The following is a 25980-nucleotide window of genomic DNA, read 5'->3' on the forward strand; positions in this document are numbered from 1 at the left end:
TAACTTGTAGCTTGTAATAATGCATTCCTGGAAGATGGTTTACATTACAAAGTGTATTTTAAAGTACCATCTGTGAAGACTGGTAGAGAAGGGTAAAGGCTGCCAGCCTAGCCAGATAGAATTGTGCAGATAATTCTATCATTTGTAAATATGAATGTAAACTACAGGCTTTTGTTGTCTTAAATGTAAAGAAATACTGTTACATGTGGAACTGGAAATAAATGTGGCAACAGTGCACTCTAATGACCAAGGTAATGCATGTGGTGACCCTTTGAAGTAGACAGTGGTGCCGAAAAGTCTAGATGAAGAAATTCTTTCTATTGTTTTAACCAAGAGTTACATGGCTAGATTTAAACATGCAAATGTATTTTTATTGCTCTGTTCCTGACCAGCTGCAAGATAACAAAAGGGAGATGTTAAGAATGCAAATGCAGTTAATGTGTAGCCTGGGAACTCCAGGAATGTGAAAAAGAATGATGTAATGTTTATCAGAACTGCAATAGCAATTTAAACAGAGAGAATCAGAAGGCATTAAGCATTTTTGTCTTGATCATCCAACTTAACAGCACTCTGCATGTTGTCTTATGTAAGTTATCTTAGACTTGTGTTTTCTTTTAGAGATAGCTAGAACTAGAACGTTTAGACTGTGTTTTTCTGTGATGTCAGAACTGTACTACTGGATTATTTTAAATATTTATGTGTGATCTCTGAACTCTTGACTAGCACTGACTGTGTAGTAGAAAGTATTGTCTTGTGGTTTTAATTATTTATTATTAAATATTTTAAAACATTTTAACTGTGGCTGGTTTGTGTAGAGATAAGTTAAGCTCTAGAGTACATTGCATATTTATAGAGTTTGCTGTCCCAGCAGTAATATTTGAGATATTAATTTGAGGAGTCTTAGAGAGAGAGAGAGAGAGCATTCTGTATTATGTCTTGGACCTGACAACAACAGGATCTATCCACCACACATCTGCCTTGCTCCTATAAGTAAGTTTCTGTGCCTTCTGTGTGGAGTCTGCATCTCCTCCCTGTGGTCGTGTGGGTTTCCTCCGGCTGCTCTGGTTTCCTCCCAAAGACATGCTGTAGGTGGATTGGATACTCTAAATTGGCCCTAGGTGTGAGTGTGTGTGCCTTATGTGAAAGCTTGGGCACTGGGCTGGCAACTCAACACTGTAAAATTCCACTGCCAATCATGAGTGGACAGGTGATCACCTGTGGCGACCCCTAACCAGGAAAAGCCAGAAGAAAAAGAAGACTGTCCAAGTCACTCCAAATAAGCTTGACTGTTTTGTCACATCTGCCAATTGGATTATAATATTGCACAGTAATAATTGGACACCCTTTTAAGGGCCTTTGAGTAGCTGGTAATTATTAGCTGGATGGTGGCAGGGTACTACCGTATAGTCTGGGTAAAAGGGGCTCAGCTGGAGAACATTTGCCAGCCTTCCCCAGAAGTGTCTGTGTGGTTGTATAAACTCTTACCTGAAAGTGTGTGTGTCAGCTACTTGGGCAGGGACACGAAGCACTGGTTGGACAGAGAGGGTGCTGGAGATTTTAGCTTGCCCAGCTAGGCTGAGATCTGGACCCTATAGCTGTGCCAGTGGGGAGTCTTGTTAGGGACCTGGAGAGCAAGGGAGCGACCAGCCCCGGACTGACTGTGATCTCTATGTGCTCTTAAGGGCAATTGCACTTTACTGTGGGTATTTGTTATCCTTTCCTCATATATGAGACTCCCTCTCTGGTGTTAGTGGTGAGGATTGAGGCTCCTTGATTGCTGGCCCAGGGCACGGGCGTCACATTTGTGGTAATTTCACCCCCCCCCCCCCCCCAGAGAACTCAAGCTAATTTTTCAAGTGACCCTTGAGAAACGCCAGTTGAGAGGTTAGGTCTATCCAAGTGTACCTCACCCCATTCCCTGTCATGAGAGCCCATCTGCATTGGCATTGCTACTCCCACTGTGTTGTTGCACTGACATATTATATGCTTGCAACCCCAGGCTCCATCTTAGCAACTTGGCATTTTGCTGGCTGGCTCTGTTTAACCATGTTAGGGGTTGTGATCTGTCATAACAGTGAATTTCCTTCCATACAGATAAGGCTGGAGTTTCTGCAGTGCCCACACTATGGCTAGACATTCCTTCTCTTCAGCTGCATAGCATTCCTCACTGGGTTGGAGCCTATGACTGAGATAAACCACTGAGTCTTCCCTCTCTGAGGAAATCTGGCTAAGTACAGCCCCAATGCCATGGTACGAAGCATCCACCTGCACAACAAATTCTTTGCTGTAATCTGGACTGAGTAACACAGGGGGTCCTTCCAAAGCTTCTTTAAGCTTCCGGAATGCCTGCTCACATGCTGGGGTCCACACTACTTTATCTGGCCTGTTCTTCCTTGTCAGGTCTGTGAGGGGAGCAGCTATGGTACTATAACTGTGGACGAACTTTCTGTAGTACCCTGCTGTCCCTAAAAATGCCCTCACCTGCTTTTTTGTAACATGTGCAGGCCATGCCTAAATGGCTTCCACTTTGGCAGGTTCTGGACTTATCTTACCACTCCCCACTCTATGTTCTAGGTAGGTGACCTTCGCCATACCCACCTGATATTTGCTCGGCTTAATGGTCAACCCTGCCCTTTGTAGTCTGCCCAGCACCTCCCTGACATGCTGAAGGTGCTCTGGCCAGGAATGGCTGTAGATGGCAGTATCATCCAGGTAAGCAAGGGCAAACCCTCATGCTCCTGCTAGGATATGATCTACCAGCCTCTGGAAAGTCGATGGTGTAGTCTTCATCCCAAAGGGCATTTTTGTGAACTCATACAAGCCAAAAGGAGTCACAAAGGCTGACTTCTTTCTAGCACCTGGAGTCAAGGGCACCTGCCAGTAACCCTTGGTAAGATCAATGGTTGTAAGATCCTTAGTCCCACCTAGCTGCTCTAGGGCCTCATCTGTCCTAGGCATGGGGTAAGCATCCAACTCTGTGACTATTTAATTTCCTGTAGTCCACACAGAACCTGGTACTGCCATCCTTCTTTGGCACCAGCACCACTGGGGAGGCCCAGGGACTGTTGGACTCTTGAATCACCCCCAGTTCCAACATATCCTGTACCTCCTCCCTCAAGGTCTGTCTGACTCTCTCAGGCACCCTATAAGGGGCCTGCACATTAGGCCTTTGGGGTCCTGTATCCACCTGGTGGTGCACCCTGGTTTCTCAGTGAACATGTCTCCAAATTCCTGCAACACTGCTCAGATTTCTCGAATCTGTGTAGGAGATAGCTGATGGGACATTGCTACCCCTTCTACCGAGGTGTCAGCCCAAGCCTCACTGAGGAGATCAGTCCCCAGATCTCCCTCTGACTCCTCCTGCAGTCCACTGCAAATGCTCAGCACAAGGGCCTCCCTATCATGGTAAGGTTTTATCATGTTGACATGGTACAATTTATGCCCCTGCCATCTGCCTAGCAGTTCCACCATGTAGTTAACATCGCGTACCTTTTTTACCACCTTGCAGGGACCCTCCCAAGCTGCTTGCAGCTTGTGTCTGACAGGAATGAGAACCATTCCCTGCTGCTCCACAGCATACTCTCTAGCTCAAGCATTCCTGTCATACCACACATTTTTCTGTTGTTGGGCTTCTGCCAGGTTCTCCTGGGCCAAGCCCATGAGTTCCCTGAGCCTTGTCCTGAGGCTAAGGATGTATGCCACAACAGACTCCTTGTGAGACTCGCACTCACCTTCCCACTCCTCTCGAATTAAATCTAGAGGTCCCCTCACCCTGTGGGCATACAGCAATTCAAAGGGTGAAAAACCTGTGGATTCCTGGGGAACCTCTCTGTAAGCAAACAACAGATGGGGCAAATATTTGTCCCACTCCCTGTTAAACTGATCTGCCAATGCCCGTAACATGGACTTGATTGTAGAGTTTAACCTCTCAACAAGACCATTAGTCTGGGGATGGTAGGGGGTGGTCTTCATGTGCTTTATCCCACAGGACTTCCACATTCAAGCCAGCAGGTCTGACATAAAATTGGCATTTCTGTCCGTCAGTATTTTTATTGGGAAACCTACCCTGCTGAAAATCTGTAGCAAAGCATTTGCCACCCTCTCTGCCTCAATGGAGGACAAAGCCACTGCCTCAGGATATTGTATAGCGTAATCCACTACCACTAGGATATACTTTTTCCCTGTGGAACTTGGGGTACTCAGAGGGCCCACAATATCCATAGCTACCCTCTGAAATGGCACCTCAATCAGAGGCAAAGGCATCAAAGGAGCTGTTACCTCGTCTACTGCCTTGGCTGCCTTTTGGCACTGCTCACAGGTCCTGCAGTACCCTGTTTCATCTCTGGAAATTCCAGGCCTATAGAAGTTCTGCATAATACGCCTTTTTGTATGTTTTATGCCCATATGAACTGCACAGGGAATATCATGGGCTATGGCTAGAAGCACCAGACGGCAGTCTCTAGGCACTACCAACTGCTGTACTCTCTCACCTTCTAGCCCTCCCTCAGGGGTCCATTCTCTGTATAGTAACCCTTTGTCCCAGTATGCAGATTCCCCCTTTCCTTGAGAATCAGGTGCTTCCCTAGCTACCTGCCTCAGGCTTTGCAATGTAGGGTCTGAGAGCTGAGCCTGTCTCAACTCACTCCTTGTAACCCTTCCCAGCCTCCCTTCCACAGGAAGTCTGGCATCCTCTGACAGTGGTGCCTCACTGTCAGCCTGGGTACGACTATTCACCTGTACTTTTGCAGTCAGTCTGTCCAAGGGACCATCAGTACCCACAAGCAGCTGTGGCTCACCTTCAGTCGCACTGCTACAGAGTAGCTCCCTCCCTGAAGTAAACACCTCAGTAGTCCTGGCTGCAAGTATGCAGTCTGTCTTGGTCACCCCCAGGCTACCAGACCCATGTGCTTGTCTCCTAGCCAGACCGCGTGTAACTGCATAAGCACATGGTACTGCCTCATCCAAATCCTTCCCTCTCAGGACATCTGCAAGATGGTAGCTTAGTACCCCTGTTGTCTTAAGACAACCTACTATCGGCATTTTGTCTTTCCCACTTACTGGCTCCCTCACCTTTTGTTGCCCACCTTGCCTTCGTGGACACCTGTATGCCACATGGCCCCACTGGTTGCATTCAAAACATTTTACCTTAGCTCCTGGACATGTACTTGGACTAGTGGCTTCCCCTGCTACCAGCAGATTCTGTTGGGGCAGTCTGTGCTGCCCACCATGGGTTCCTTTAGACCCATGAGCAGTACTGGGGGTCCCCTTCCTGTGCAGGGCTGCCCTGCTTGCCAAGTATAGGTCTCCCTCCTTCCCCAACTCCATTTTTGCTGTCAAAAAGAAGCAGAAAATTAAGCCTGTATCTACTCCTCAAATTTCCTTAGACAGATTTAGTTTACTCTGTCTGGCTTGAGGTTTAATTCAGGCTGTTGATCCCTCTTGTAAGGCAATTTCTGGTATAAGAAAGAGGAATAAGGGATACTTATTTTTCTGAAAAGATTCAAGATTCTGAATCTGGACAGGAGGATGAAGGGCCAGATTAAAGGGCTTTCTCCTCAGATTTCCGACTCAGGCTCGGACTAGAGCTGTTTTTGATTTTCCCTATGGTGGTTTCTCTTTTTCTGAGACAGTACTTCTGGAATTTGCCAGTGTTTTCAGTGGGAGACCACTGAGGTTTCTCAGTCCTTCAGAAAATACCGTGAGCAGTTACAAAAGGAATTTCCAGAACCTTTACCCATTCCTCCTTTTGTCTTCTTTAGAGGAAGTGTGTGTTAACTACCTGCAGTTTTCCTGACAGTAAGCCATCTGCTTGTCCTAAAAAGGTAGATAGAATATGTAATGTTTCTCAGTCTTTTAAGTTTTTGTACACACTTCCCAAACCTGCTCCAGCAGCTATAGATTTAGGTAATCCTACTGATGCTAAACATTTAGATCTGATGCTGTTAATCTTCATTCATTCATGACTGATGGGTTTCTGTTCCATCCTTGGAACCGACTCGGCTGGTATAACAAGCTCATGTCACCCAAAAAACTCTCAAGCTAAGTCTTACCCATAGTGCCCCTCTCCTCATCTCTTCAGATCTCGTATGCCACATAGTTTATCAACACTTGTCAAGCCAGCTCTCCAGCTAAGTAGCTCTATTTTTCTATTTTCTTCAATAATTTTTTATCTATCTTTCAAATCTTTTTCCTGTAGTAGTCATTGATAGTCGCTTACCCTTTTATATCTCCAGTAGTTGTTTTTTCTCCGTTTTTCTTACCAATTTGATATTTCTTCATACCATTGGTGGTACAGCCCCTCCCTTACCCTGTGGTAAATATTCTACCATTGTTATTTCCTTCTTTTTTCCCTTTTTCTTCTTTATTTACTTTTTAAAAAAAAAGTTAAAAGTAGGAGAGAGGAAATTTTAGTCTTCCTTCCTTGACGGTGTGTTTCTTTATTTCTCCTTATTCTACAGGTTTATCGTAACTGATTTGTGCTGTTGTGGTTTGTTTTCTAATTGGATTGAGATAATGTCTGATAAGAAGGGCACTACAGGATTAAAGCAGTGGGATAAATGTGGCAGAAAGATGCCCAATTCTGATGGGCATCTTTCTTTTGTCTATTGTCTGGGAGTTTCCCATCTCTATATTCAACCTCCTTTTGAACTATGTAAAAGATTCCGCTCTTGTACATGAGCAGAGCGTAAAAATAAATTAATATTAAAAGTACTGCTAAAAACTCCTTTCTTGGAGGCAATATCTGAGGCGAAGGTTTCAACACCTCCAAAGAGTGACATAAGAAAATAGAAGTCATTCGGTCCCAACTTCTCCCAGTTCTCAAGAGCTGAAGCCTTCCAAGGCACCTACTTGAACCTAAGACTTACCACTTAAAACTGTCAGTACAGACACTCTCAGCACCACAGCTTAAAGCTCCTTCTACGGTGCCAATGACAACTTCTTTTAAGTAACTGACAACCTTAACTTCTACCTTGGTGCTGACTATTTCCTTGGTACCAGGCACCTTTTTGGCACCAAAAGTAGTCTCTCACTCTAAACTGGTTACTTCCTCCCCATCACAGTATTCGGGTTGTTCGACCTTGGTGCTGAAAGATAATGTTGTAGCCAGGACAAGATACTTCCCATCCACCGACCCCTTCTTTGGACAACAACTCAGCCTATTCCATGAACAGCCAGATTCTACTTTGGGGTTATCCACCCATTCTACCAGGAGACTTTCAGAGCTAGATGTAGTGAAGCTAGTTGATCCGCTCCTCGCAGCCAGAGGCATAGAGTAATCCCAACCCCATCCAGCACCTCCCTCCCACCCAGAGCCGGGTTTTTTTCTCCACAGACACCAACATACGTTCCTCCTTCAGCCTCACCACAGGCTTTGAAGTCCTCTGTACCGACACCAATCCGGGTGCCAACTCCGGTTCCAGTGGTACACATTTCCATGGTTCCAGAGTGTACCCTGTGGTCCACAGCTCATTCAGAGCCAATCCACAATCGAGACCATGACTGGCCTGTTGGCACCGCAATCCCTAGTTCGGCGCCAATTTTTTCTATGGTGCCATCTGTGGTTCCGGTTGTTTCAACAGCTCCAAGTCCTCTCGTGGCTCCAACCCTGGAAGCGGGTGACCTCGGTTCTGAGGCTGTCCTCTTCGGTTCCGGGCTCTCATCCCTCTTTGGGTGGACCTGCCTTTCAGGTTATGGAAAGGGCCCTTGCTTTCGCAAGCATGTAATTGGGCCCTTCAGCGCCTGTTCATGAAACACACATTTCCTCTGGTATGCAGCTGACACAGCCCACTACAATGGGACATCGGACATGGGAGCAGCAAGACACCCTACTACAGGGTGTCCACTCTTTGGAGTCTTCTTCAGATGGTCCCCCTGAATAGCCACCCCACAAGAGAACATCCAAGAGGAAGCACGTTGATTCCCCTGAGGAATCCCTGACCGAGGATACAGGTTATGATGGAGAAGTGTCCCCATGGTCACCCCTCTGCGGATGTCTCATTTGGAGACATACTGGAGATTCTGAAACAGAGGGGCGATTGGAAGCCCATCAACGCTTCTACTGATGAATCTGTATTCTTGCAGGCATTCCATGCTTGACCCTCTACTTCCTGGGTGACCCCGCCTGCGGATGTGCTAGTCAAGCTCATTATGCAGCGCACTTGGAAGGCCCCTGACACCGCTGAGCCAATTCCCCGGAGGCCTGATAAAATTCTGTCTCCTCAACAGGATCACCCGCACTGGTCCAAAGGTTTGGCAGTAGATTCTGTGGTGGTGGCGGCGACCACTAGAAAAGAACTTGCTGAAGAAAGTTCAACTGTCCATCCTCCAAACAGGGAGTCCCAGGCGATTGACAGACTAGGGAAAGAGGGTTTACACTTCAGCGAACTTCGCTATCCGGTCGTTTAACTATCTGGCACATTTTACCCATCTTCAGAGGGATCTGATTACAGACCTTTCGGGAACCTTGGCAGGAGAATTGTCTGATGAGGTACGTGACAAAGTTGCCTCTCACCTTGCTACCCTAGAGTCCATTTCTAACTCATCCATGCTGTTGATTTCCCATGCAACCAAGGGGGTAGCCAGAGCAGTGGGTTCAGGCATTGTCATGAGATGTCATGCCTGGATGAGCTTGTGCTGCTTCGACTTTGTGGACCTCTTCACGTCTTCCTTCGTTAATGCTCCTGTTGATGAGTCTTCCTTGTTTGGCCCAAAAGACAGACATTTTAGCCAGGTGTGAGAAAGACAAAAAAAACCCTGTCTGCTCTGGGCGTATGCTTTTCTGCCCCTCAACAATCCTATACCAAGAATCAGAGAGGTGGGAAGATGTGGTTCAAAAAATCTCACAGCCCTTTTCATGACGCATGGTGAGTTCTCTTCCCGGGGCAGAGGGGGGAACTCTTTGGGAAGATACCCCTCCTGTGGCAGAGGGGGCCCGCGAAACCAGGGCTGGATAGGTTCATAGATTCATAGATTAGTACTAAGCTAACTGCTCTTGTGAGCCATTTTAAGCCTAGCCAATTATACCCTCTGAGACTCAAACCCTGCACCTTGTGTTTGTAAGGCAAATACCTTAACCATTAGGCCACCCTCCTAACCGCCTGAATAGCCATCCAGAGATTCCTTCTCTGAGCAGTTCTATAAGCGCTCCTGAAGAGCTGCTCGATTGCTTAGCTCTGGAAGCATTCGGGGAAGATTTTCTCTGCACCCATTGGCCTGGCAATCAATAACTTCAGATTCCTGGGTGCAGACGATGATGATCAGAGGTTACTATATTCCCTTCGACCGTTATCCAGAGCCACTACGGCGAATATCCAACATTTCACCCAGTCAGAGGGATGCGGCAGCACAAGAACTTCTAAAGCTGCTAGAAAAATGAGTCCTCCAAACAGTCTCACCAGACCAGATAGGATGCAGATTTTGCTCAAGATTCTTTTTAGTGCCAAAAAAGACAGGGGACTGAAGACCAATTTTGGATCTCAGCATCTTGAACAAGTTCATCAGACAAACAAAATTCTGGATGGTCACAGTTCAGTCTATCCTTCCATTCCTGGAAAAAGACTTTTGGATGTGCTCCATAGACCTTCAGGATGGGTATTACCACATAAAAATGGACAAACGATGCAGGAGGTGTTTCCACTTCGGGCTGGGAGCCAATCACTGTCAATTTTGAGTATTGCCCTTTGGTCTCACCACAGCCCCCAAGGTCTTCACCAAATTCATGGCAGTAGTAACAACTCAGTTGAGACTGCGAGGATTCTGAGCGTTTCCATATTTAGACAATCGGCTCCTTACCGCCCCAACCAATAGGCTACTACTTCAAGCCGTACACTACACTTTAAAACTAGCAGACATGCTAGGCATCTCTATAAACAAGGAAAAGGCAAAGCTAGTACCGGTTCAAAGTTTAGAATTCATCGGGGTGGTGATAGACACAAAATTGTGCCTAGTTGCTCTACCTCATCACAGGTTACAAAGGTTGAGATCTCAACTACAAGCAGTACTCTCTCGAGACCTAGTTCCAGCTCAATTGGTCTTGCAACTTCTGGGTTCGATGGCAGCAATGATCACTCTGGTCCCACTGGAGATATTCCATATGAGGCTGCTTCAGTGGTTCTTGGCCTTTAGCTGGTCTATAATGACACACCCAGTGTCTTACCCAGTTCACATAAACTGTTGCAAACAAGATCTGAGTTGGTGGATGAAGCCAGAAGAAGAGTTATGGAGTCACCCCCCCCAACCCGAAGCTATAGTGACCACGGACGCCTCTCTGATAAGGTGGGGGGGGTTATTTTCAGGGAAGAACCGTCCAAGGCACTTTGTCCCATTAGAGGCCAATCTGCATATCAATGCCCTAGAACTGAGGGCAGTGCTTCTAGCGTTGCAAGTATTCCAATCCACCCTTCCTTCAGGGACAGTTGCTATCCAGACAGACAATATGTCAGTGTTCTCGTACATCAGCAAGCAAGGAGGAACCAGATCCTACCCATTATGTCGGGAAGCACTGAGAGTGTGGCAGTGGGCGATAACTTCCAACCTCTTTCTGACAGCAATGCACATTCCCAGGAATTCCAGTGTGATTGCTGACAAACTGAGCAGAAACATTCTGATTCCTCATGAGTGGTCTCTCAATCCCGTTATAGCAATGCAAATCTTTCTTCACTGGGGCCATCACTTTGCCTCTGGCTCGAACCACAAATGCAGCAGCTACTTTGCCCTGATCCCTCCTCAAGGGGAGTCACCAAGAGATGCTCTGATACACAATTGGCCCCCGGGACTGCTTTTTGCCTTTCTCCCCTTTTCCAGTTGTTAAGGAAAGCACAGTGGTTGAGAAGCAAAGTAATGCACATTGCACCCTATTGGTCCCGTCATGTCTGGTTCCCATTTCTGTGGCCTCACCTAGTTTACCATTCGTGGACGCTGGATCCAGCCCCAGGACTGTTGCCTCATCCACAGGGGATGGTTCATCCCGACTTACCCAGTCTTAGGCTGACCCCTTGGTTTCTCCACTTCCAGTAATTGCCAGGTAGACTAATCTATTTTCTCCAGTAAAAAAGATACTTCTGGCTTCCCACAAACCATCTACCAGAAAACTTTATCATAATAAATGGTCTAGATTTGTGATCTGGGCTAAAGAACAAAGACTAGACTCCTCCTCAGCTCCGATTCATAAGGTCTTAGAATACTTGTCAACTCTACTCCAATCAGGAGCCTTAGTCTCCACTACCAGAGTCCACTTAGCTATTTCCAATTTTCATAATGACTTAATGATTCTTCTTTGATGTCTCACAGTCCCTGCAAGACCTTCCTAAAAGGAGTCATGCATTTGAAACCACCTCTTAAAGATCATATTAAACCTTGGAATTTGACACCAGTCTTACAAACCTTAACCTGTCAACCTTTTGAGTCATTGGCCTCCTGTGATATAAAGTTTTTGTCTTGGAAGACTTTATTCCTGGTAGTCATCACCTCAGCCAGGAGGATATCAGAGTTACAAGCCTTGTGTGTAAATCGCCCATACATAACTTTCCTCAAAGAGAGAGTATGACTTTGGACTAACCCTTCCTTTCTACCAAAAGTTCTTGGATTCAAATCTCAACCAGTCCATTGATTTATCAGTTTCTTCCCAAAATTTTCCAACAAAGGAGAATACTATATGCATTTGCTAGACGTACATAGACAACTACGTTTTTACCTAAACAGAACTAAATCATTCAGAAAGTCGGACCAACTATTCTCCTTCTCAGGTCCAAGATTGGGCAAGCCAGTTTCCAAAGTCACTTTATCAAAATGGTTGAGAAATTGCATTATCTTTGTTTATCAATGGAACAAAATCACTCTTCCAGCTAAAGTCAAAGCTTACTCCACCAGATCAGTCTCTACCTCGGTGGCCTTTCATTCTAGAGCCTGTATGGATGACATTTGTGCAGCAGCCACTTTGGCTACACCTCATACCTTTATTACTCATTATAAATTGGATATGGTCTACAGGGGAAGAGCATCCTTTGGCTCAGTGGTGCTCAGGAATATCTTTCCATAGGGCCTCCCAGGACATAAAGTAGCTAGGGACTCTGTCCTGTCAGTCACGAATGAGTGCAGATTAACAACATCAGATAAAGAAGTTATGTTCTTACCATAACATTCCATCTGTGTTGTTGATCTTCGTTCATTCATGACATCCCACCCTTCTTCCCCTGTCCAAAAGACTCCTGGAGGTTCGAATTTGCTCCTGACTACCTGATAGGGCAGCTGGTCTGATAAAGCCTCCATTTTCTATCCTTACGGGCAGACTCTATCTGAAGAGACGAAGAGAGGGGTACTATGGGTAAGACTTAGCTCAATAGCTTTTTGGCTGATGCGAGCTTGTTATACCGACCAAGTCGGTTCCGAGGACGGAACAGAGACCCATCAGTCATGAGTGAATGAATGAAGATCAACAACACAGATGGAACGTTATGGTAAGAACATAACTTCTTTTTAATTTCAAACCTACCTTTTTTGTAATAAGGATGTGAAGATTATTGATAGTATGGAAAAAAGTGTATGCTTCTGCAACTTTGATTTTCAGAATTTTGAATTGCCAGGCTCATATGTTACTGTGTCCTTACTAATTATGAAAGTATGAGAAATGTTTTGTCTGCAGTTTCTTCTTGTGAGGAAAAATCTGCTTTAAATAATTTAATTTCTTCTATTGTTGAAGTCACTACTCATTGCTCACAATGGGTGTATGAGTTAGTTGATACTACGTCAAGGGCTTTGGTCACTGGTACTGTTTTGAGGAGGTTTACATGGTTGCATTCTCAGAAATACCCAGAAGATGATACATGTTATATTTGGATAGAGATTTAGTTTTGGCTCTTCTGCTTCAGAGGTAATCAAAAAGTGTGATGAAAGGGGTACGCTGATGCAGGGAATCTTTTTAAGATGTTTCAGCCCTCTTTCCAAGGGATTCTGTAACTCTTCATTCAATTTTGGTAATAAACAGTTTCAGTATTAAAACGGACATTTAAGAAAAATAGCAAGGGGATTCTAAAATGAATTCTGAAAATTCCCAAAATGAAGGACAGTCCAGTTAAGTCAGAATGACTGTTTGAGACTTTGATTCCCCCTTCCTCCCAAGCACCTCTTTTTGACGTCCAGAAAGTCTGAATCTCCATTTTTCTCTTTGGCATCAGATACTTTCAGACAAATGGGTTCTAAAGATCATTCATCAAGGTTATGGATGGCAGTGAGAGGAAATTCCTCCTTTCCAGTGGTAATTCCTCATCCTCCAGACTTCTCTCTCTTATTTCCACATATCCTTCATCACATGCTGTCCTAGGGGGTGATGGAGCCAGTTCCCCTTTTTTTATTGAAGGATGTTTTTACTGCCAATGAAAGAAAATGCTTGGGGCCAGTACTGGATCTTTCTTTCCTAAACCTGTTTGTGGTAGTACCCAGATTGAGAATACTCTCTTCACAACTTAATACCTCTTCTTCCTCATTCAAGTTTCCTGGTAACTCCATATTTAAAAGATACTTATCACATCCCTGTTCATCCAGATTTCAAGCATTTCTTAAGGTTTTGTGTGTCTGGATCACATTATCAGTTCTCTGTCTTAACCTTTGGACTGTCTACTACACCAAGAATGTTCACAATGTGTATAGCTTCAGTTTTATCACTCCATATGTAGATGACTTGCATTTTTCTCAGGGTCTTTTTCAAAGTGTCAGGAATCTCTCTCTCGGGTGAGATCTCTCTTACACAAGCTGAGATTTCAAGAGAACATTCAAAAGTCTTTTTTGACTCCTATTCACAGGATTGTGTTTCTAAGATGTCAACTGTACACCACAGTCCAAAGAGCTTTTCTTCCACAGAAAAAAATAGATGTATATCTATATCGACATCTATTTTTAGGGTTTTCCACCCTGACTTTGGTCACTGTGAGTGAACACCTCGGGATTTTGGATCTCATGGCTTCTTTGATTCTCATGATACCCTGGCAAGACTCTATATGGGAAAGATACAGTGGTATCTGAAATCTCTTTGATCCCAGCATCAGCACTCATTGTCTTTTTAAATTCCAGAGCTGGGGTTGTCAGAAGACAAATGAGAAACCACTTGGTGGAGAGAAGAGATATCCCTAAATCCAGGTCTCGTCTTCTTCCCCCTATGTTTCAAAGCAGTCAGTCACCACAGAAGCCTCTGACTTTGTTTGAGGAGCAGTTTCAGGAGGATCAAAAGTGCAAGGTGTGTGGAACACCAAGGACTGATGCAAGCTCATGAATATAACAGAAATGCTTGCCCTGATCAAAGCACTAAACTCTCTGAATTATCTTTGGTCCCCAGGACCTCTTCATGTTTTTGAAGACAATACCACAGTCACATGGTACATCAACAGGCAAGGGAGGAACCAGGTCATACCTCTTCTGCAGGCTAGCCATGTTAGGTTGGGATATAGCATCACAACACAATCTCACTCTACAGGTATCCTACATTCCATCAGAGTGTAATTGTGTGGCAGACAAGCTGAGCAGGACAAGGGCAGACCCTCACTAATGGAAACTAGATCGTGGGGTCTTCCAAGAGTTGATCCATCTGTGGGGAGTTCCTCAAGTAGACCTCTTTGCCCTCCTCTCTGAACAATCACCTGGGAAGATTCTGCTTCAGGACTTCATGCAAGTAGGCTTGGAAGATAGATGCCTTTTCTTTTCCTTGGACAGGAATGTTCTGGTATGCTTTTCGACCCTGTCCACTAATATCCATTTCAGAAGGAATCCTCCAAGATCATTGTGGTGACTTTCTTCTTGCCCAGGCAACTGTGGTTCTCTCTTCTTTTGAATATTGCAAGGGGAAATTACCATAAGCTTCCTCACAAACTGGATTTACTCATACAAGAACAAGGATACACCCCCCATGCCAGTCAACTTCAGTTGACTGCCTGGCTGACAGGGTCTTAAGTTTTTTAGGCACCCGTTTACTGAGGACATGCAACAGGTATTAATGGAGGCAAGAAAACCTGCTACTACAAAATCATACTAGCAAATGGAAAAGTTTTGTAATTGGTGCCAATAATATAACCAGTACCCATTCAGGGCTAGTTGTTCTCTTGGTTTACAATATTTGTGCGAGTTACTAACCTATGACCTTTCTTATTCCTCTGTCAAGCTTCATTTATCAGTCATTTCAACATCTCTGCCAATGCAGCCTACTCTTTTAATGCAGTCTCATGTCAAAATGATTTTGAAAGGGGCTAGACCTCCCAAGAAAACCGCTGACCCTTCCATGAGATCTCGGCTTTTTATTAGAGAAGCTAACACTTGCTGCATTTGAAATACCTAACCTGACTGACTTGAGGTTCTTAACATGAAAACAGTTTTACTGATTGTGCTGGCCTTTGCAAGAATGTCTGAGTTGCAAGCTTTTATGGTAAATCAACCCTACCTCTCTTTCCACAGAGACAGGGGTTTCTTTGAGAACTAATCCTTCTTTTAAACCTAAAGTGATATCTCAGTTTACTTTAAACCAAACTGTCCATCTCCCTCTTTTTTTCCTGAACCCCAAAATGAAGGAGAAAAGATGCTTCATACCTTGGATGTCCACAGATAACTATGGTGCTATTATGACAGAACTAATTCTTTCAGATCTTTGGGTCAATTGTTCACCTCTTGTGAAGGTAAGAAGGGACAGCTTGTGTCAAAACAGATTTCCAAATTGCTGTCTAAGGCTATTACCTTTTGTTACACTCGCCACAGCAAAACTACTCCAGGCAGGACAAGGCCCACTCTACCAGGGTCTTGGCTTTATTTGTGGCTTTTTGGAAGGGGTTAGATTCTGTCAGTATTCTAGAAGTAACAACTTGGTCCTGCCTGCATACTTTTACATGGCAATATAAGCTCAATTCTTTCTCTACGTCTGGATCAGGCTTTGCAAGGGCCTTTTTCCATGGGCTTCTGGACTCTTCTCCTTCCACCTCCCAAATGTTGTAAGCTAGCATAATCTACCTTTGTGCAGTGAAGGCTACTGTAGCAGTGATCAGTATGATGACTGTAGTACAGCTGTGTAAGTAAACTTACCATAACAGTGGATGTTCAAATGGTCAGTGCTGCAGTAGTCACTCCCTCCCTCCATCCCCATTGTTTCTTGGTATGTTGTTTATGCCAGGGTGTGATAACATTGTCTTTTCAGGGCTGAACCTCATTTTTTTCTCTCTCTCTGTTGGCAGGAAAGTTGTGAAGGGCTTCGCTCCCAACTTATCATTCAGTCTGCTCTGCTTGAGCTGTCTGTCAGTTTGGGCATTTGGAAGGTAGCCCACTGTTATATCCATGCCAGGATGTAACTCATATCTAAGGCTACTACATCACTGATCATTCGAACATCTACTGCTGCTGTGGTAACTTGCACAACTGTACTTTATTGAAAGTTAGATGTAAGCACTAATTGTCTGACAGTAGGCTAGTTTATTAGCACTCTGTGAACATATAAAATGGTTGTCAATGTTAAATCATTCTGGAAATCAAGATATTAGATAGCATAGATGTTTTAGATATATTGATTTATATGTTTAACAATGGCAAGCTACTGAAAGTTAAATGTGAGCACTGATTGTCTGAAAAAAATGCTAGTTTATTAGTAGTCTATAAACATAAAATGGTTGCATCAGCATTCAGTGTCAAAATAACAAACAAACCATCTGTGGGGATTGCACAATATGTAAAAAAATGTGATTTTTAATAGTGTTGTTCATAATATAAAGTAAATCAGTTACAGAACAGTTTAACAGGTAGCCCATTTTCTAAGTACATTAATGTCCTCTGGGATGGGTGTTGGAAGGGAATAATAGACCTTTCAGTTGCGGAGAAGCCCTCCACCTGCAGCAATGGGCCTCAGAGCACTCCTGGATGATCTGATGTTTCTCTGTGAAAACCCACCTTGCCTGGCATTATTATTTCCCTAATTTTAGAGTGGAGAATTTTTTTATTTATTTCTGTTATGAAGTTATATATATTTGTTTACCATTTTAAAATAAAAAGGGATAAGCAGTTATCTCTGAAGTGTATGCAGTCACATTGTTGTTTGTGGTCTTAACTCATTACGGCCGAATGATGTCTCTGGGTGTTTCTGCAGTTACCTGCTACTGTGCCTCTAGGTGTCATATATTGCCTGTTCATATTTGCGTTAATTCCAAAAACACGTTGCATACAAGGTATCAGAATATTTTATCTTAAAGCATACATGATGGCAAACACAATTGTATTGATGCATGTCCTCTGTCAATGAGTATTTGTTAGAATTGTAAGTTGATAACTTCATTTTTGAAAGGCTGAAGCTACACCCACTGGGAGTTAAAGGTACACACTCAAAAGAGCTGTACTTGAGGGAATGAGTTAAGTGATTAACTGTGGATAGTGTTGTGTTATCCATATGTAGTATCACATCATTTGAATTAAAATGTCACAGTAAGTTTTGTTTATAAACTCTGGAGAGAGTGATAAAATATTGGAGACACTTCAATCTGAAGACTTTACATGATAGAGCGCATGTATTCTTTGGCTCTTATTTGTATGATTATTTCAGTATCACATTATTTTTATTGTGTGCTCAGAGTCTGGAGACTGAAACATTTTTTTTTTTTTTGGTTCAAGTTTTGATTCTTGAAATGTATCTCAGTTGAAATTTTGCTCTGGCAATTTCTGTCTTCCATGTCAGAGAGAATTTTCTTGCTCTGTGAAACAAAAGATCGGATCAACATGTCTGTTGGTATCATATTTAGAGGCAGCTGATATTTATTTAAATATATGGTGTGCTGAGCTTTTTTCTTCAGCTTTTCTCTGCATCCCTGGTGTCCATCTTATCTCCAGCATTAGGGTGAAGTTGAGATAAGGAACATTCCATAATGGACTGACCCTGTTGGTAAGAGAGGCTTTCTCCTTTGGCCTACCTTAACTCCTTTTCTTGCGCATGGTGTGTAGTGACATCATAAGATTGGTTCATATGCATGTGCTCCCACATAGATATCCTGATTTGCCTGCTTTCCTTTTCACTTTGCCATTTTGAGGTAAACCTTGTGGCTCCCACCTTGCAGTGAAGCAGGTACTTCCACTGGGACAAGGAAGCCATCTGTAAGCTTCTGACCTCCCCCACCAGCAGCTGGCTTCTTCAGTGACTAGGCTGCTACTCAAACCTGGGTCTCCAGGATAGGTGGATATTAAATGAAGGGTCACATAGAGTTGCTTAAATGTTTATTTCAGAAGACTTATGGTATTTGGCGATCCTTGTTGTATATGTATGGCATGGCAACAGAATCTAAAACTTGGTTTTATGTTGTAGTAGATTTAAATGAAAAGAAATTCAATCCATAAACTTGATATAACAGGTACATATATTTTCCTTGTCAAACATGAGAGGAAATTTGCATAAAGAGAACATTCTTGTTTGTCTCAATTCTTGTGACATAAGTATGATAGTATGATATTCTGTCTCTCTCTGTCTTATAGAAGACAACCGTTGTTGCTCTGCTTTTGGTTAAGGCAAGTTAAAATTCAGTCATTTATGTCATGATGAAAGCTGGTAACTGGGACTGTCTGGAGAAACAAGCTAGTAGCAGGAAATTATAGCTATTTTAATAATCTTAACCAAAAACTATGCTTTTTATGAATATAATTTTAAATTTGTTACTGTTCATTTTTATTTGTGCAGTTTTTGATGATGGCGATGAGAAGACACTCCGGCGTTCTTCACTTTGTCTAAAAGGCGAGCGTCACTTTGCAGAAAGCGAGGTTAGTGAAACCATATTTTCAATGAGGCATACATTCATTTATTGTGTTGCTTTAAAACAGGAATTTTATGATGTATGTCTGCTGCTTTTTATCGTTTGTAGCATATATGATGACAAGACCATTTTGGAAACCTTTGCTTAACTGTATACCATGTCATGAAGTGAGTAGTGTTGCAGGGGCCTTTGCAGCTTACTTCTGAGTTTTAAGTTACACACATTGGTTCTGTAGTGCACTACTGCCATTTGTTCATCATGACAAAGCTTCCCACAATCAAGTTTAGGGCATTTCAGAACTTTTTCCATTGTGTGTATTTCTCCCTTTCCTTAGTCTTATAATCCTATCAAAGTGTCATTTTAAATAAGGATGCCTTTAACCTTCTGTTTTTTTTTGTGTTGCTTTGCTTAGTAAAGTAGATGGAAACGAAGAAATTGTTGACCCTTGAACGCTTATATTTTTTTTGTTTAATTGTAACAGCATAATTGCCTTTCTTTATTTGCATATTGCACTTAGCACTTTCTCATTTTGCTGCTCATAGTTATGTCTGTTGATCCAGTCTGGATAAATTGACCTTAGCAAGGCTTCATTGCTAACTGCCCAGCACTCAGCATCTGCTATATTGAAGTGTCTTTTTTTTTGCTTCTCAGTGTTAATTTAGTGTTTAACAGCATGTGTTTCAGGAGGCATGTTTAGTGCCATATGCACTGCCAGTGACATGTTGGGTGGAGTGGGGTGTTGCTCTTTTGTCCTTTCATAGCACTTCTTGGCTGTACATCACAGGGTGTCCATTCCACTGTGCTAATGTACCAGAGTTTATGCATGCATTGAGAAAGGGATGTCATTGGGCTCCAAATGTGTCACAGCAGTGAAGGGTACTGGCTGATCAGAGCGCATAGTACTAGACTGTATTGAAGAGCACTGCACAACACTTGCTTGCCATACACACTGACCTTCTATGAAAGGCATGCATCCATATGCATGCAGTCATGTGGAGCACGTATTATATGCACAGCATCTCCACAAAAGCATTGCATTTACTGAGTTCCTTTAGGGGGAAGCAGATGGCCAGTGTAAACTGACTGAGGCAGGATACATTCAGTGAGATTGATTTGCTGCTTTGCTTTACATTGGCACATGGATAATGCACTTAATTTTGCTATTGACGTATATAGTAGTTGTAGTGCATGACTTTCACAGCTTTGATTTTTCTTGCATCATTAAATGTCATGGCAACCATTTTGGCTCTATGTTGCATTTGCATTCAGTGCAATGTCACTTACAGTTATGGCTTTTGCACTGACATTGTGGTTTATAGCTATAATCCATTGTGTAGTACACTAGTAGGCACTTGTGTGCATGTGTGTTGTACTTTTGCTGGAAGTTATGTACCTGTGTTTTTGCTGCATTCCTACTTTTTACTGTCTTTTTTTTTTGGTTTGGTTCAGAACACAACATTTCTAGCTGCCAGTTTTGTGCTTTTTTCAACAAGAGAACTATTAGATGTCAGACTGACTCCCTTCAACAGTACTTGTCCGAAGATACTTCTAGGCCTAGGCATGATAATATCATGTACTGTTCCCTAGGCTGATATCTGTAAGAAGCACAAGGAAAAGCATCCAAAGGAGAATGTGGTTAGGGAGCCCGCTGACACCCTAGTGGTGTCAGACTCCCCACCCAGGCCCAAGATTAACTCAGGTGAGGCTCATTCACAGCCCCCAATATTAGTGACTGCTGGGCTCAAGACCTCTGACGCTAGCCCTATGGAGGCTTCCATGCTGTTGGCCCCTTCTATGTCCTTGCAGGCTGAAACTGAAGAGCATTGGTCGGGTCCTTGCTGCTTTGCAGCCACTGGCTTTGGACATGCCCTTCTCATATGAGGAAGGTGAGGGCAGAATCCTTCCAGCTACAACTAGGAAAGCTTCTCCTAGCGCCCAGACTTAGGCTGAGGCCACCCACCTGCATACTGAGGCCTTGCTGTTTGCCAAAACCAAGCCCAGGCCCCTGTAGACAAAGCAACAACATGAATTGCGGAAACCTTCTCTGCCAGTGTCACAAGCCCCCTTCAACCCTTGTCACATCCAAGCATCTTGTCTGACTGCTTCAGGAGTTCATGGATTTCATGAATTCCAAGCAACCTTCCTTGGAAAAGTAACCTTAGGCAGGAGAAAAAAGGAAGTGGAACATCTCCCCACAGAAGGACTCTGATTCCTGTAAATCTGATTTCACCCATGAGGAACTTAATTTTGGGGCAGATTACAAAGAATGAGAGAGAGTTATTTGTCTGGGAGTCTAGAGAGTTCTTCCAGACTGGGAGCAATTTAAGGAAACATCTGAGCCTGACAGAACCCAGACCTTTGGCTATTCCTCCAGTACATTTTGTCTTGTATGAGGTGCTTGATCTTTGCAGTTTTTCAGCCTCTTTAGTTTTATATGCAGGTCAGATATATTTTTATCAACCAGAGAAGTTGTGAAGAGTAATTAGTAAAGAGTTAAAGGAATTTGTTTGGGAGAGAAAAAGGGCAAGAGCTGGGTGGGATAAGTTGATCCTGTGACTATAACAAGGTGGGTTAGGATTACCCAATTTGAAGGGATATTTTAGAGATACACAGTTCTAGGGTTCATATAAGTAACACAAGCAGAAGATTAGAATTCAAAGTTGAAGATTATAATTGATAGTGAAGCTTGGGGGGGCAAAAATAGAGATTTTTAAGTAATAACCACCATTCAGAATATTACATTCATAAAGCTGAACTAAGCCAGCACAGGAACGGAGCAAACAGATTTTCCCAGTTGGGATGACTGGAAGTAGGGATACCGAAAATGGACAAGAGGGGGCTGAAATTTACAGGAGAAAACTGGCAAAGGACCCAGGGTATTGAGAGCAAATAACCAGAGGGGAAGGTAACAGAGTGGGATGAGGCAAATAAGTTGTTTAGACTGCAGTTCACAGACTGCCTTCCCTATCAGGTATTGACAATAGAGTATAGAGAAAGAGATAGGGGGTCATCCTATGTTAAAGACCCACTGTGGTAGAATTTTTATTTAAATCTAGAACAGAAGCTGCTGTTAAAAAGGGGATAATTAGTAGGGCATATAAAATATTACACAGTAACTATAAGAATCAATCAGAGGAGGTTAAAAATATTGGGAAGAGAGACTGGAAAAGCAATTTACAGGGGAATAATGAGAGGGCATATCTATGGCTCCCAAATATGTACCGAAGTCCAGAGGGTTTAAGATTTTTGCTTAGCAGTGTTTGTATAGTTATTTGTATACCCCAAGCTAACCTCATATAATTTTCCCCAGGTAGAGCACAAATGTTGGAGGTGTGATAGGTGAGAAAAAGGTAACTGGAAACATGTTTTTTGTGAGTATAATGAGTTGGCAGATGTACAAAAAATCCCTGCAGAATGTTCTGTCAGAAACTTTGAGGGAGTAAATGGCTGTGACTAAAAAAAAAAAATTATTCTTTTGAACTGGAACACCGGATCTGAATTGCCTAGGCATAGTAATGTCTTTTTAAGCTCAATTCTCTTGTCACGAAAAAGCAGTTGCTAGAAAAAATGGAAACCACAATGCAAAACAACTGTATTTGAAGTACTGAATGTTGTAAAAGTGAGAAAAGAACGGGAAGAGGTATCTTTAGGAAAAGGAAGGAGCAAGTTACAAAGAAATAAAAGAAATTTGTTGCAACAACACACACAGAATAATCTTTAGGGGGAATAAGGTTTAAGGCAGGGCATGCACTGAGTGATTTATGTAATTTTACATTAAAAAAAAAAACGGTTGTTATAAAGACGGAAATCATAATGTATAATATGTTTAAGTGGGAGTAATGGTGACGTAGTTTGTTTTCTTTTCTATTAATGTGTGTCTGCCTGTGTGTTAAGTGAAATTTTAATAAAGGTGTTTGAAAAAAAAAAAATGGTACTCAAAACCATCAGGAAAGTCTGTTTCTTACATATACAAGAAACGTGGGACAAGAACATTGCAAAACATCACATAAACATGGAAAAAAAATGAAAACAGTCAATGTTAAGTTGTCTATCTCGCCTTCATTCTTGCTGGATGGGTTCGGAGCCGACCTCGGCTCCGAGTCGGCCACTCTAAAAGCTCGAGAGTTGGTTCCACCGGCTCGAGGCTCCCCCTATATCCCATAATGCTAGGCGTGAGTTACCTCAGATCTCATTTGCCGCTACAGCGATCGAGGTGTTGTTTTTTCTACCGGCTCAGGTCAGTGGTTTAATTAGTCGATTTAAACTATTTTAAATCCCCTTTTACTTAGCTAAAATTGTTCATTTTTCCCTTAGTTTAGGGTACTTCATCCCTTTCTTCCTTGTTACAAATTTTTTTCCCTCAAGAACTTAAAAGTTCTTCCTTTAGGCCTTCGGGCCCTTCTATCCCTAGTGGAGTGTTTGTGTTTTGTCAGGGATATATCCTTTACTTAAGCTAACTAAATAGTTTAATTACTATAATTTAGTTAACTTCCTTTGTAGTGTAATCAGTGTGTGTGTGTCTTTTGTGTGTGGTTACACTTAGGTCCTTGATAATGTCCAAGGATTCAAAGGTCTCAGGCTTCAAGAAGTGTGACTCGTGCTGTCAGAAAATGTCTCTGACAGACGGTCACACTTCTTGTGTTTACTGCCTGGGACCTTTGCACCTGCAGGACTCGTGTGCTGTTTGCCATGGCTTCAGCCCCAGAGTCCTGCAGGAAAGAAAAAATAAACTTATCTTGAGAGGTTTACTTAAGCCTGAGGGTTCCCTTACTGTTTCTTCGGGAAAACCGTCTAAGGCTTCTAGGTCCTCGGCTCCAGCTACTGAGTCGAGGCCTAAGGCTTTGAAACCTCCTTCTACATCGGCTCCGGCTGGAGCCGATGAGTCTCAGACTGCAGCTTCTGTGGTTTCCTCGGCTCCGGCTGGAGCCGAGGTATTGGAAATTCCTGTGTCGGCTCCGACTAAACCTTCGGAGCCGACATCTAGAAAGAGGTCCAGGTCACCTTCCCTTGGCTCCGTTCATTCGGCTCCAGCATCTCCCTTGCTGTCTGAACGGAGCCATAGATCTCACTCCTCTAGGTCATCGAGGCTTTCGGACCATGACCTTCAGAGGGTAGTGAGTCGACTTCTTAAGTCCGAGGCACTGGCCCAAATGCTTCAGAGCCCGACTCATCAGTCAATGCCTGACCCTGTTCCTCATTATGTTCCTCCTCCGACTCCTTTGAGTTCGGAGCCGGGGCGTTTCGGAACCGAGACTGTGGTAGCGTCGGAGCCGATACAAATGTCTTCGGCTCCGTCATCGGCTCCGATTTCTTCCTTAGAAGAATCTCGGCGCCGGACTTCCCTCGTCGGCTCCGAGGGGGTGAGTGGCATCGGACCCTTGTCCGACCCCGCTCTCCCTCTCGGTGCTTCGGTGCTGGTGAGTTCGGCTCCGACATCGGCCTCGGAGCCATCACTGTCGGTGCCGAGGGAGGTTTTCAGCTTCTCGGAGCGGGGACCTCTGGCTCTGCCTGACGGGGGTGCGTTCGAGGTCATGCGGAGTGTGTTGGAACCTGGTTCAACTCCACAGTCGGTTCCGCCCCTCCCTCTTCGGTGCCTCAGGTCAAGTCTACTCACTCCCTCATCCCAGACCGCAGAGAGCCAGCTCCTCAGGAATCCCCTGTGGGGATCTCATCCTCTTCCGAGGCCTCTCCTGAATTGGCAGAAGAGCCCCCTCGGAAGAGAAAGTGTAAGAGGAAACACATAGACTCACCTGAGTCCGTCACCTCTGACACAGATTTAGAGGATTCCGAGGGTTCCCCCCGTTCCCCTTCTGAAGATGTCTCCTTTGCAGACATTCTAGAAATCCTCAAACAGAGGGGAAATTGGCCAGCCCTCAACCCTTCGGAGGATGAATCTGTGTATCTTGAGGCGTTTGGCTCTCACCCTTCCACCTCCTGGGTGTCTCCCCGCTTTGACCCCCTCATGCAGGTGGTAGCAAAAAAGGCATGGACGGCTCCTGATTCAGTGGACCCCACTCCCAGGAGACCCTCAAAATTTATCACGGCACCAGCAGATAAACAGTTTCTGACAAAGGGAGTTTCTGTAGATGCTATGGTGGTTGCTGCTGCCACTAAGAAGGAACTAGCTGATCCTTCAGTGCCTGTCCATCCACCCAACAAGGAATCTAGGTCTATGGACAGGTACGGGAAGTGGATGTTTTCGTCAGCGACCTTTGCAATGCGTTCGCTGAACTACCTATGCCATTTTACTCGTCTTCAAAGAGACTTGATCAAAGAAGCGAGTGATATGTTAAAGGATCCTTCAGCTGCGGGGTTTCAAGACAAGATGAACACTCAGCTGGCTACCCTGAACTCCATAGCTAACTCCTCCATGCGCCTCCTTTCGTATGCGGCTGATGGAGCGAGCAGGGCCAGGAGTGGCCTTACGCAGGCATGCCTGGATGCGGCTATGCAACTTTGCGGACCCCTTCAAAACGTCGTTCACTAATTCCCCGTTTGATGGATCATCTCTTTTTGGTCCTCAAGTGAAAGAAACCTTGACTAGGTGTGAGAATGATGGCAAGACTCTTTATGCCGTCTGAGTCCGTTTTTCTACTCCTTCTAGGCCTTACCCCAAAGGCCAGAAAGGTGGGAAAATGTGGTTCCGTAAACAATCTCAAGGGACTTCGCCTGACGCACAGAGTCTGTTCCCCGCCAGAGGCAGAGGGGGGAACAACAATGGTAGACGTCGCCCTAGAGGCAGGGGGGGTCCGCAGAACCAGGGCAATCGAGAAACTTTCTCCGATAAGCCTTTTCAGCATCCCTGAGGTGTTGCCCGACTGTCCACCTTCGGAGGCAGTCGGGGGAAGATTGTCACTGTACCCAGAAGCCTGGCTATCCCTAACTCGAGACAAGTGGGTACAGTCCATCATTTCCGAAGGCTATTCCATTCCCTTCGTTCGCATTCCAAACCGGTCAAAAAAATCCCTCCCAGATGTTCCACCCGCTCAAAGGGATCTTGCAGCTTTGGAAATTTCAAAACTGCTTGCAAAAAGAGCAATTCAGACAGTTCCAGCAGACCAGCAAGGATCCGGAATCTACTCCAGGTTCTTTTTAGTTCCAAAAAAAACAGGGGACTGGAGACCAATTTTGGATCTCAGTATCTTGAACAAGTCGGTCAAGAAAACACGATTTCGGATGGTCACGCTACAGTCCATCCTTCCCCTATTGGGAAGAAAAAACTGGATGTGCT

The 25980-nt window shown here is 44.0% G+C and overlaps 1 protein-coding gene across 1 annotated transcript in view; it reads left to right on the top strand.

The window, feature by feature from the left end:
- The window catches only part of ARID4B (AT-rich interaction domain 4B), a 2517944-nt gene that overhangs the window by 136604 nt on the left and 2355360 nt on the right, over nucleotides 1-25980 (top strand). The window contains exon 2 of the mRNA XM_044058160.1: nucleotides 18677-18756. Within this exon, the coding sequence (XP_043914095.1) occupies nucleotides 18677-18756 (80 nt within the window). The remainder of the gene's footprint in view (nucleotides 1-18676; nucleotides 18757-25980) is intronic.

The sequence above is a fragment of the Protopterus annectens genome, chromosome 16.part0 (genome assembly GCF_019279795.1).
Source record: "Protopterus annectens isolate FY-2018-M chromosome 16.part0, PAN1.0, whole genome shotgun sequence".
Classification (NCBI taxonomy): Eukaryota; Metazoa; Chordata; order Ceratodontiformes; family Protopteridae; genus Protopterus; species Protopterus annectens.